General features: G+C 34.7%; 1 protein-coding gene across 1 annotated transcript in view; it reads right to left on the bottom strand.

The window, feature by feature from the left end:
• The window catches only part of SUCLA2 (succinate-CoA ligase ADP-forming subunit beta), a 47,379-nt gene that overhangs the window by 23,207 nt on the left and 11,774 nt on the right, over window positions 1-12,398 (bottom strand). Inside the window, exons 3-4 of the mRNA XM_074217114.1 lie at window positions 1,708-1,807; window positions 1,346-1,508 (exon numbers count right to left, since the gene is read on the bottom strand). Of these exons, the coding sequence (XP_074073215.1) occupies window positions 1,346-1,508; window positions 1,708-1,807 (263 nt within the window). The remainder of the gene's footprint in view (window positions 1-1,345; window positions 1,509-1,707; window positions 1,808-12,398) is intronic.

The following is a 12,398-nucleotide window of genomic DNA, read 5'->3' on the forward strand; positions in this document are numbered from 1 at the left end:
CACTTACTCTGTGCCTCAGTTTCCATCTCTATAAAATGCGGGTAATAATAGCTCAAGATTGTTATAAGGACAAAGTGAAGTAATATTTATAGTGTTTTTCAAACTTTAAAGCATTATATAAATGCTAAGCTATTATGATTATCATCATTATCACCAGGAAGTAACAAAATGGCAAAATTCAGAGAAGATAACTGATAATAGGTCTTTTTCAAAATGGGTCTGTCTCACCTTTGGGAAAACTGAACTGAACTGAATTACTGATCTGATTACATTAAATTTTGATTACATTAAATTTTCTATGGTAACTAATGATTTACAATAAATCCTCTTTTTTGGTGCTTGAAAAATTAAAATAGTATTTTTACCCACCAAAAAAAGTTTTTATTCAAATAAATATACAGAGACAAGCAATGGCCTTCAAAACATAAGAATCAACTGCAAATACTTAGAGGAATACAATTAACATATACAATTAGCATACAGACAGATATTAATGCTGTTCCTAAATACTAAAGGCTCATAGAATTAAGAGTCCTTAAAAATAATTTAGGGGGCAGCCAGGTGGCACAATGAATAGAGCACGAACCCTAGAGTCAGGAGGGTCTGAATTCAAATAATGGCCTCATACACTTAATAATTATCTATGTGACCTTAGGTAAGTCACTTAACCCCATTGTCTTGCCAGGAAAAAATAATTAGTACAACTCCCTCAATTATATATTTATAAAGGATTTCACACTGTAATCTATCAGTACTATATGCTCTTCAGACTAAGAGCAAAATATTAGCCTAAGCTTTTATTTCTGTTGTCCTGCCCCAGAGTCAAAGTTTCTATCAGTTTCTCTCACTTTTTTCATCGGAAATATCCAATCATCTTCAAGAGAAAAATTCACTTAAAATGTCTAAGTTCCCAATCAAACACAAAAAGATCTGAAATCTTAAAAGAAAAATAGGTGGCATAATGTTTAGGATACTTCCTCTCTTTCCTCTCACAAGTAAGGAGCATTTATTTGTGAATTCATTATATAGGTAACCACTTATAGTCCATATCCTGGTGCATGAAAATATAATTTCTAGTATGGATTAGCCATAACAAAAACACCATAACAACCTAACAAGTTCACTGTAATGGAATTCTACCTGGAGTTGTTTATTCATCACTTCATACAACAAATTAACTTATTTAAAATTGCAGAAGAATTAATGTTATACAAGTAAACAGTAGAGTTATGATATAAACAATACAATCGTATTCTATTTTGAGAGCAATTTAATCCACATAAAAGGATTTTCAATCTAAATATACGAATTACACTGTGAGAGCATTATGTGTATAATTACTTACTTGAAAAGTCCTTTCCATTGTTATTGCAAAGTAGTATTCTCTCCGGGGATATCTGCGCTCACAGACCAACACATTATTGCATATCCTGCCCTTTTCCCCTGTTTGCTTAGTAAATAGCTTCTTCCCAATCATTTGGGCAGAAACAGCTTTTGCTTCTTCTGGACTGAAAAAAGAAAACATTTTCAAACATCACAGCTCTTCTCTAAAAAAGCTGATACTGATCATATTTTAATAATAAAAAGTTTCATCATAAATCTCTTATCTAATATTTAAATCTCATAATTTTAATTATTTAATAATACTGATAAAAATAAATATTTAAATTTTTTCTAAAATATGTCTGACATTTATGACAGACTTACGAAAAAACTATCTTCACTCCACCTTTGAGGCCACTCTCAAACGTTCCTTTTCCTCTACCACCAGCTAAAACTTGTGCTTTTATCACGATGTCATTAGAACCTAAAAGGAAAAACAATCATCAAACATGAGATTTTGGAAAACAGATAAGTTTCCTTACGTAGTATCTGTCAAAGAAGTAAGTAACACTTCATGTGTTGTATTTTGAGGCAGGCAGGTGGCACAATGGACTGTGCTGAACTTAGAACCAGCAAGAACTGAGTTCAAAATTTGTTTCACACACTAGGGATCTATCTCAGTCTCCTCGTCTGTTAAAATGGGGATAACAATAGCATCTATCTCACAGGACTGTTGAAATGATCCAAGAAGACAACAAACACAAAGTGCTTGAAAACCTTAAAGTACTAACATCATGGCATTTACTATTATGATTATTATTATCATCAACTAGAGGAATGAAGTAGTCTAAATAAGTAAAATGTCCAGAAAACTGACTTTTAAGCACCAAAGGTTTTATGCAGTTTTGCACTGTGCTATATACTAGTATCCAGAAATACTGTATGCTAGATATACTTGTATATTACATCAAATTTGTGAATATAAAGGACGTTAAAATGGGAAAGAGCTACATAAATGTTAGCTATTAGTTACTATTAGTATTCATTTATCTGCCTTCTTAAATAAAGTATAATTCAAACATCCATTAATGATTTAAGAGACATCATAATAAACAATTACTGAACAATAATAGAATGATATTCCTGGAAGCTATTGAGGGTTGTTTGCCTTTACGTTTAAATGGTTCCAGAATGTCAGAAACTCTCACTTTATAACTTCTATCTCCAGAAGTAGCCCGTGAACTCCTTCTTAACTTTCTGATTTACTATTTCTAATAAGCAACAGAATGAGAATAAAATAACTCCTAAATGGTATGTAAATTAAAAATAAATAAGCTCTAATTTAGAATGATTCCTTAGGGGTGGCTAGGTGGCAGTAGATAAAGCACGGGCCTTGGAGTCAGGAGTACCCGGGTTCAAATCCGGTCTCAGACACTTAATAATTACCTAGTTGTGTGGCCTTGGGCAAGCCACTTAACCCCATTTGCCTTGCAAAAAAAAGCCTAAAAAAAAAATAGAATGATTCCTTAGGGTTCAAAGATCCACTTTGACATGACTACTCTTGGCAAATAAAAGTGCATGCATTTGAGAACAATCATTTTATATTGCTCAATAAGGACTATCTTCCAGGTTTACTATTCGGTTTGAAGGATTAAGGCAGATAGAAATCAGACTTCCAGATAAAAGAAAGGAGTTAAAGTATATGACATAGTCCTTGATTAATTGATCTTTTTATAGAACAGAAAGAACATACACATTCATAATTTTCAACAGTTTCAACAAAAAAGAGTCAACTCTGAATTTACCAAGGTGATAAGGTAAAATATTAATCAAAGATAATCTACCATATATGCAAATTGCACAGTACCACTTTACAGAGGATTCCAAGGATCTGGTTCCAGAAGACAAGTCTATTAACAAATGTCTACAGATTGTCTCCATTTAGATATACTGTCAAAATTCAGAACTTAATATGGTAAAAACTGGGCTCATTTTCTATTGTCCCAAGAATGTAATCCCTCCAAATTTTTCATTATTAATCCAATAAAATATCTCACTAACCTCCAGCATAGATTTCCCATTTTAGTTAAAAATCTGCTCAAGATGCACATGCCAACACATAACTTTCCTCATATCTATTAGGTCTCTGAACAGGTTATTCTACAATACTGAAAGCCATCCTATCCTTTTCAATAACTCCTTCAAAAGTCACTTCATTATTTTTTTATTTTTTAGGATTTTTGCAAGGCAAATGGGGTTAAATGGCTTACCCAAGGCCACACAGCTAGGTAATTATTAAGTATCTGAGGCCGGATTTGAACTCGGGTACTCCTGACTCCAGAGCCGGTGCTCTATCCACTGCACCACCTAGCCGCCCCTCAAAAGTCACTTCAAAACTTAAGTCACTTCAAAACTTAACACACACTCAAGAGCTTCCTCAGATTAACCACATTATAGTTAGTCAAAAACCTAGGAAAAAACATTATGCACTCATTAACTATTTCTTTTCCTTCATTCAGCTGAAACTGTTCAACAAAGTAATCAATGTTCTAATTGGTCTTCTTTCGATCCTAATCCTTCTTGCTCTCTCTGTGCTTTTTTTTGGCAAGGCATTGAGGTTAAGTGACTTGCCCAAGGTCACACAGTTAGGTAATTAGTAAATGACTGAGGCCAAATTTGAACTCAGGACCTCCTGCCTCCAGGGTCACTGTACCACCTAGCTGCTCCCTCTCTCTGTGCTTTTGAGATACTACTCTCTCCTAGAAGTTCTACATTTTTGGCTACTGCTTTCCTTGATCATCATCTATTTTCCCATCTGGATTTTTGGGTATACCCTCAGGGCTCTGTTCAGGATTATTTTATCTTCTCTCTAAATTCAATCTCTTGCTGATCTCATCAACTCCCATTCACTCAATTATTATCTCTATGCTGGTGATTCCCAGAATTAATATACAATCCCTGTCTCTTCAGCTCATCCCTAGTCACCATCTGAATACATTATTAACATCTAAAACTCAAAATGTCCAAAACAGAAATCATCCTTACCCTAAACCCTCCCTCCTCTTTTAACTTTCTCATCCCTACTGAAAGGACCAATCTGTTCAGGAAACAAGTTTACAATTTAGTCAACTCCCAATAGTCAGTCCCCATGATTTATCAATTTAATCTCCACAACTTCTCTAAAATGTCTCATCATCTATCACCCTAGCTCAGACCCACTTTGCCTCTCACCCAGACCATCATCTCTGATCTCTCAGCTTCAGATCTCTCAACTCTATAATTCATTCTCCAAATGGTAATAAAAATCAACATTCCTAAAGAAAAGGTGTAAAGTTATCATGCCACTCATTCCCATGTTCAAGTATCTTTTCTCTCTAGGAAAAAAATGCAAACTTCTGTTTGACATTTGAAGAGATTCGAAGCTGAACTCCAGCCCACACTCCCAGACTTATCCAACATTGCTCTCCTCCATGTACTCTGTGCTCCAGTCAAACTGGTCTCCTTGCTATTCCCCATACACATTACACCATCTTTTGGCCTTTATACATCTCCTTCCTCATTTCCTCCTTGCAGACTATCCAGCTTCAAGACTCAGCTTCCACTGAAATCCATGGTTGATCCTCTTCCCCACAAACCACTAGTGCCTCTTCTGTCCTCCCCAGAAACTATTTTGAATATATTTGATATTTATATACTAGGCCTCATTTTCCCTATCCATAAAATATAGCAGGTAAGGCTAGATGACTTCGAAGATCCATTTGATAATACTGGTCAAATTTCAGTATATGAAATAACAGATAATTGATCAAAGCCTTTCACTATATCAAATACCATTTATTCTAAACAGCGGCAGTTAATGAAAGGAGTCTGAGATTTGTCCTAGATGGCAACTGGAACTTTCCAATACATTGATTTGCTTGCCTTGTATCATTTGATTATTTCATAACACACTCATTCCCTACCCAATCCCCCCAAAATTTTTTAATTAAATGATAATCTCTTTCAAGTCAGAAATTCCTTCTACCTTTTTTAAGTTCCTTACTGCACCCAATATAACATTTAATATTAAATGGATGACCAATAAATGTTGAATAAGCTCAGTTCTACTCTTCTAGATAGTTTGTGTCTAAGTACTCAAAAACCTAAAGATCTCATATTTGGATAATTAATCATATACCAGATGCAAGAAGCAACAATTTATACTCTTTGAAAGATTATATTAAACACATCCTTGTGAAAATTTCTTTATAGTTTGCATTTATACATGACTGTCATTAACTATAAACCCCTGTACTTTAATCAACAAAAATGTATTTAATATCTACTCTTCTGTAATGTACTAATTGAAAAGAAATAAAGTATGAACATGACCCCTGTTTTCAAGGAATTTATGATCTATCTGGACAGATAAAAAACTACTCAAGCTAAAGAATACAAGGAAATATATGAATGATAATAACAGAAATAAATTTAGACTTACACAACTAAAATCTTACAGTTATCAGATCAAAGTAGATTCTAAGTTCCTTGAAAGCAGGAACTGTCTTGTGGCTTTTTTGGTATCCCCAGTGCTAAGGAGGGGGGCCTGGATCATAATACTAATTTAATAAATGCTCACTGAAGGGCTGAAATAAAAATTGACTAAGTACAAAGGAGGCATATAAACAAAATGGAGTTAATCTTTTTTTAGAGTTCTATGAATACTTGCAGAATTGAATGAAGGTGAGGAAACATCATTAAGTCTCCGAAAAGACTTTTGAAGTATGACTACAGAGAAACATTTTCCATCTGTCTAACAGAATCTGTCTTTTGCTTTATAATCAAGATGTATGTACATAAACAATTTCTTCCTTTTCACCTTTGGTCACAATCTTGATGAAGAGAATTATGAATGTAGGAAATTTATAATTAGAAACAAATTTTGTAATTTCCCTGGTTAAATGTAAAATTTGTAACTTCTCCTCATTCCCAAACCCACCCCACCCCCCCACCCCACCCCCCAACCTTCTACCTGGTTTTTGGTAAAGTAAAAGCGGGGGAGGGATTTCCCTTTTGTCCTCAATATCCAGATAAAACACAAGACTATAAAACCTGGCCTAACTCCCCTCCCAGTTGCTGCCCTCCCTGGACCAGTCAGCTCTCCTGACTATCTCTCTCTCTCTCTCTCTCTCTCTCCTTATCTCTGTTTCTGTCTCCCAAGCAACCTAGCCTAGCCTTTTCTTATTCACTTCTATCCTGAAAGTGCTTGCCCCTTTCTCCAGGAAGAGGAAAAAGTTTTAATCTGTACATTTTGTAAACCTTCTATAATTAATCCTTAGTAGTTTAAAATCTCAGGGCTTATGTGAATTCATTCACTATTCAAGGTCCCTTTATCTCTATCAGAGACCCCAATTCTCATCCACTACAGTCTGAATTTAGAATCCCTCAATTCAAAAACTAAAAACTCAGTTTCTAATATCCAAAAGAACATATTCTGTTAGAGATTCAAGGAAAACCCAAGAAGTTAGCCACCTCCCTCCCAGACCCCAGGGGGATTCCTCCCCAAACTTGGACTGTTTAAAAGAGCTTTCTAGGGTACATAGATTAAATATAAGACTCTCATGCAGCCATACTAGCATAGGATTCTATAAGTCCCGGTTTAGAACAAATTTCCCAAGATCTTCCCTAGAGAACTTGGAAGCTATAATTTACCCATCTTCTTAGGGGTCTTTCAAACCTAGTATTGTAAAATGAGATGGATTTAAGAGTCAGAAATCAACAATAGTAATATGGGTAAATCAAGTCACTTAACTTCTCTATGCCTTAGCCCCCTCATATATGAAATAAAATAATAAAAATACTTGTAAAACTTATATCAGATGAAATCTTAATACTATATATTACAAAAGTAGTTTGTCAATTTTAAACCATTATCTGTCATTATATTTCTATTAAAAAGTTCAGATCTTAAAAGAATTACAAAGGGAAAGTTTGGGCCACCACAAGTCCTCCAAAGCAATTAGGGTGACCAATTGCAGGAAAGTAAACCCTGAAAGACAAAAGCCCTTCCTAAGCTTTCAGTTTTCTGCAAAGTTATGAAAACTTCTCATCAACCATCAAAAAGAATGTTTCAGTCTTTCAGGATTAGAATCTAAATTCCTTTTTGCTAACATCAGTATTCCCAAAACTTCGCACAATAACTAGAACAAGTTCTTTTAAAAATCCTCTGCCATACCTTCAAACTATAGTTAGATCCCTGTCTTCTCTCTTCTTTACAACCTTGCAAAGAGTAGCTTTCAGTCTTCTACTCTCTACAACTACTATTAAAATGACTTTCTCGAGTGGAATATTCCCTCTTAAAAATTAATATTCTTAGTGAAGTCCTCTCAGGGTTAAAAATCATTAAAACAAAAACGGACTATTACTCTTAGACTATTTTTAGAAGAGGGAGAGAGGCCTTGCATTGTCAGACACCTTCCTGATTCTGTTAGGGAGGGAAACAATGGACTATTTCCAGAAGGACCTTGCATTGATTCTATTAGGGAAGGAAACAGTGGGATACTTCCAGAGAAGGGACCTTGCAGTCTTAGTTAGACACCTATTTATTTGATAATGGATTGTGAGAACAGTAGCCTGCCTTCTCTTGTTTGATAAGTGCTAAACTAGGAAGACCTTGCATACTCAGACACTAATTCATTTAACAGAAAGTCATTAGAAATCTTCTTCTGATACCCTTGCCATCTGGATGGTGAGGTAATATTTTATGAAAACCTTTTTTTCCTTCTCTTTGTTGCTGGGTAGATTTTTTGTGTAAAGATTGTAACTTTGAAAACCTTAACCAATCAGGTTGGAAGAGAGGGGGTTAGGGAGGGGAGGAATCTGCCTAGGCCATATAATCTTGCTTGACTGTCACCTTGGGGCAGCTCCTTGATCTTCACTACCTTTATGAGACTTGGGGGTGCCCTTTTCTTGAGAAAAGCCAAAATAAATTTTCCTTTTTGCTCAGAGGAGTCTCTATATTTTTTTATGTGGATTTTTATCCCAAACACTCTCCAATGTCACCAATAACCTAATTATAGGCAAATTCAATACTCTCTTCACCTCTGCAGACTATGGTACTAAAAATCACCTTGTCCTTCTAAAGAGATTCAGGTTTCTGTGACCCAGCACGCATAATTCTGCTATTTCTCTGTCTTGTACAGGTTTCTTTTTCTTTTTCCTATTTCTGTCCCTACATTTAACTCAGATTGTCTTCTATGTGTGGAATGCTGCCCCACCCAAGCCACTGTAGTGAAAGTTCAACTCAAGTGTGACCTGCTTACAGAGACTCTGACACCACCAATCCGCCCAAACCAAAGCTCATGTTAAAGTGAACTCTTGGACAGCTAGGTGGCACAGTGGATAAAGCACCGGCACTGCCTTGCAAAAACCTAAATAAATAAATAGATAAATAAATAAATAAAAAATAAAGTGAACTCTCCTTCCTCACAGCACTTAGCTTTGCCTATCCTCTGCAACTGACTCACTCATACTAGCCTTTATCCTCACTGGTCCACACCATGTTTATAAGTCAGATCTACACCATACATATCTTTATATTTCCTGTGCTTAGCAGGAAAAGGACCTTTCATACAACACATGCTTCTGTCTGTTAATAACATTCATTAACCACTTATCATATGCCAGGCACTGTGTTAGGCACTAGAGATAAAAAAAAAAAACAGCCAAAAGACAGGTCCAGCTCTCAAGGAGCTTACAGGGGGGTGGGGGAACAAAATGCAAACAACTATGTACAAACAAATTATATATGGGATAAATTGGTGATGACCAACAAAAGGAAGACACTAGAATTAAGGGACTTTCTCTAGAATGTGAGATTTTATCAGGGATTTAAAGGAATTCAGGAGACAGAGATGAGGTGAGAAAGAATTCCAGGTATGGAGAAAAGCTAGTGAAAATGCCCAGAGCCAAAACTGGGAGCCTAATAATCTGTTACTAGAGCTGTGAACTAATCCAGCCTTTCTGGAGAGCAATCTAGAAGGATGGCCAAAAATAAAAACAGGAAAATTCCACATGGGTGATGGGAAAGAAAGTAGTACACCTGTTAGTAAAGTTAAGAAGAGGAGAGATTTGATTTGGCAGTGAAAATTCAGTTTTAGACATGTTGATTTTTTAAGCTATCTGCATTACATCCTGTTGGGAGACTTATTAAATGAATATATAAATTGAAAAATAAACTCTCATCAAAAACTTGTCATCACTTAATGAAAAAAAAGTACAAAAGAAGGTGGCTTAGCCCTAGCAGATCTAAAATTATATTATAAAGTATCAGTCATCAAACTGTCTGATACTAGCTAATAAATAGAGTGGTGGATCAGTGGAATAGATTAGGTGCAAAAAATATAGGAAATGATTATAGTAATCTGTTGCATGATGAATCCAAAGAGTCCAGTTTCTGGAATAAAAACTCTCTCTTCGATAAAAATTGTTGGGAAAATTGGAAGTTAGAATGGGACCAACATCTCACACCCTATACCAAGATAAGATCAAAATGGGTACAGCATTTAGATATAAAATACATTATAAGCAAACTAGGAGCTCAAGGAATAGTTTACCTGTCAGATCTATGAAAGTTTATGGCCAAGGAAGAGATGGAGAACATCATTAAAAATAAACTAAAAATAAAAAATAAATAAATATATATATATATATATATATATATATATAATAAATAGGTAGATAAATAAATAAACTAGATGATTTTTTTACATTAAATTAAAAAGCTTTTGCACAAACAAAACCACTGCAGTAACCAAGATCAAAAGAAATGTAGTAAATTAGGAAACAATTTTTACAACTAGTATTTTTTACAAAGGACTCATTTCTAAAATACAGAAAACTGAGTCAAATTTTCAAAGGAACAAGCCATTCCCCAATTGACAAATAATCAAAGGATATGCAAAGGCAATTTACAGATGAGAAAATCAAAGCTATCCATAATCATATGAGAAATTACTCTAAATCTTTACTGATTAGAGAAATGCAAATTAAAGCATCTCTGAGCTACCACCTCACACCTCTCAGACAACCAATATGAGCAGAAAGGACAATGATCAATACTGAAAGGGATGTGGGAAATCTGGGACATTAATGCATTGTTGGTGGAGCTATGAAATGATCGAATGGTTTTGGAGAGCAATTTGGAATTAAGCCCAAAGAGCAACAAAAATGTGCATACTCTCTGATCAACAATATCCACTACTAGGGCTATACCTGGAAGAAGAGCTCATGAAAAAGGGTAAAAACATCACTTGTACAAAATATTCATAGCAGCTATGTTTTTGGTGGCAAAGAATTGAAAATTGAGTTAATGTCCATCAACTGAGGAATGGCTGAACAAATTGTGGTACATGTACGTTATGGAACACTATTGTTCTATTAGAAACCAGGAGGGATGGGAATTCAGAGAAGCCTGGAAGGATTTGCATGAACTGATGCTGAGTGAGATAAGCAGAACCAGAAAAAAATTGTACACCATAACAGCTACATGGGCATGATGATCAATCTTAATGGACTTGCTCATTTCATCAGTGTAACAATTAGGGACAATTTTAGGGCATCTGCAATGAAGAATACCCATCTGTATCCAAAGAAAGAATTGTGGAGTTTAAACAAAGACCAAAGACTAATTGTCTTTAATTTTTAAAAAAAGTTATTATATAATTTTGCTCTTATATGTTATTTTTACCTTAATAATATGATTTCTCTCTCAACACATTCAATTTTGCTCAATGTATAGCATGGAAACAATGTAAAGACTATCAGACTGCCTTTGGGGGGGGCAAGATTAGGGGAAAAACTGTAAAATTCAAAATAAATTTTAAAAAAATTGGTCATCAATACATCACACAATCACAAATTTTGTCATACGTAAAATTCAAACAAAGATGGCTTCCCTGATAATAGCAGTATTCCTTAATGGCATTCAACACTACCAAGCAGCCTCAGTAAAATACATAACAATATGAAATATTATTTCAACAATCCATATTGGCAAAATAAAGTGGATAAAAATTGTGTACTGCCCAAACAACTAAGAATCAAATGGCAGAGGGTTAAATCGGTCTATCAATATGTGTATCTTGGACAAGTACCACAATCAGAAAGTGGGCTGAAACTAGAATTCAAAGGAATGAAAAAGAGATTAGAAAAATCATCATTTAGCTAACAGTGCAGGGGTTTTTGTGCTTTTAACGAACCCAAACCATTTACTCTTCGAAAAAGTTCTCTTTACTTTCTAGTTTCTAATATATCACTCAAAATCATTGAACACTATAATATTAGAAGAACTAAAAGTACAGAGAAACCAAAGAACACAAGAAAGATAAACGGTAGGAAGACGAAAACTGTAGCATCTTATCAACAATAATCAGTGTACACTAAGTAGCATAAAAAATATTCCAAGGACATGAATAATCTGAAAAGGTCAGTCAGTCATACAGAAAAAAAGGAGATCATCCATGAATATAGTGTGACTAAATAGAGGAGCTTTTTCTGGGTGAATTCATTAAATATTTGACCAAATATAGCAGGCAAATGATGCTATAAATATCCAAATGGCCCTTGGCAGAAAAAAGGCTCCCCACTCCTGCACTTTATGAACAAGAACAATGTTCAATGTTTTATCTAAACTTTTTAATCTATTTTGAGTCAACAACCCGGTTGTCTCCTTCTTCTTAAGAAATCCTGTTCTTGTACTGTGTGATGATCAACAACAGTTTAACTCTTCTCAGCAATTCAGTAATCAAAGATAATTCTAAAAGACTTGTGATGGAAACTATCATCCACAAGAAAGAACTATGGAGTCTGAATACAGATCAAAAATATTTTCATTTTTTCTTTTCTTTTTCATCTCTCTTTTAAAATCCTTTTGTTCTGATTCTTCTTTCACTGCATGGCTAATATGGAAGTATGTTTAATGTGATGGTACACACTTAAAACTATACCTGGTTTCATTCCATCAGTGCAACAATCAGGAACAATTTTGGGCTGTCTGCAAAGGAAAGTGCCATCTGTATCCAGATAAAGAACTGTGA

This window comes from Macrotis lagotis, chromosome 1 (assembly GCF_037893015.1).
Source record: "Macrotis lagotis isolate mMagLag1 chromosome 1, bilby.v1.9.chrom.fasta, whole genome shotgun sequence".
NCBI lineage: Eukaryota > Metazoa > Chordata > Mammalia > Peramelemorphia > Peramelidae > Macrotis > Macrotis lagotis.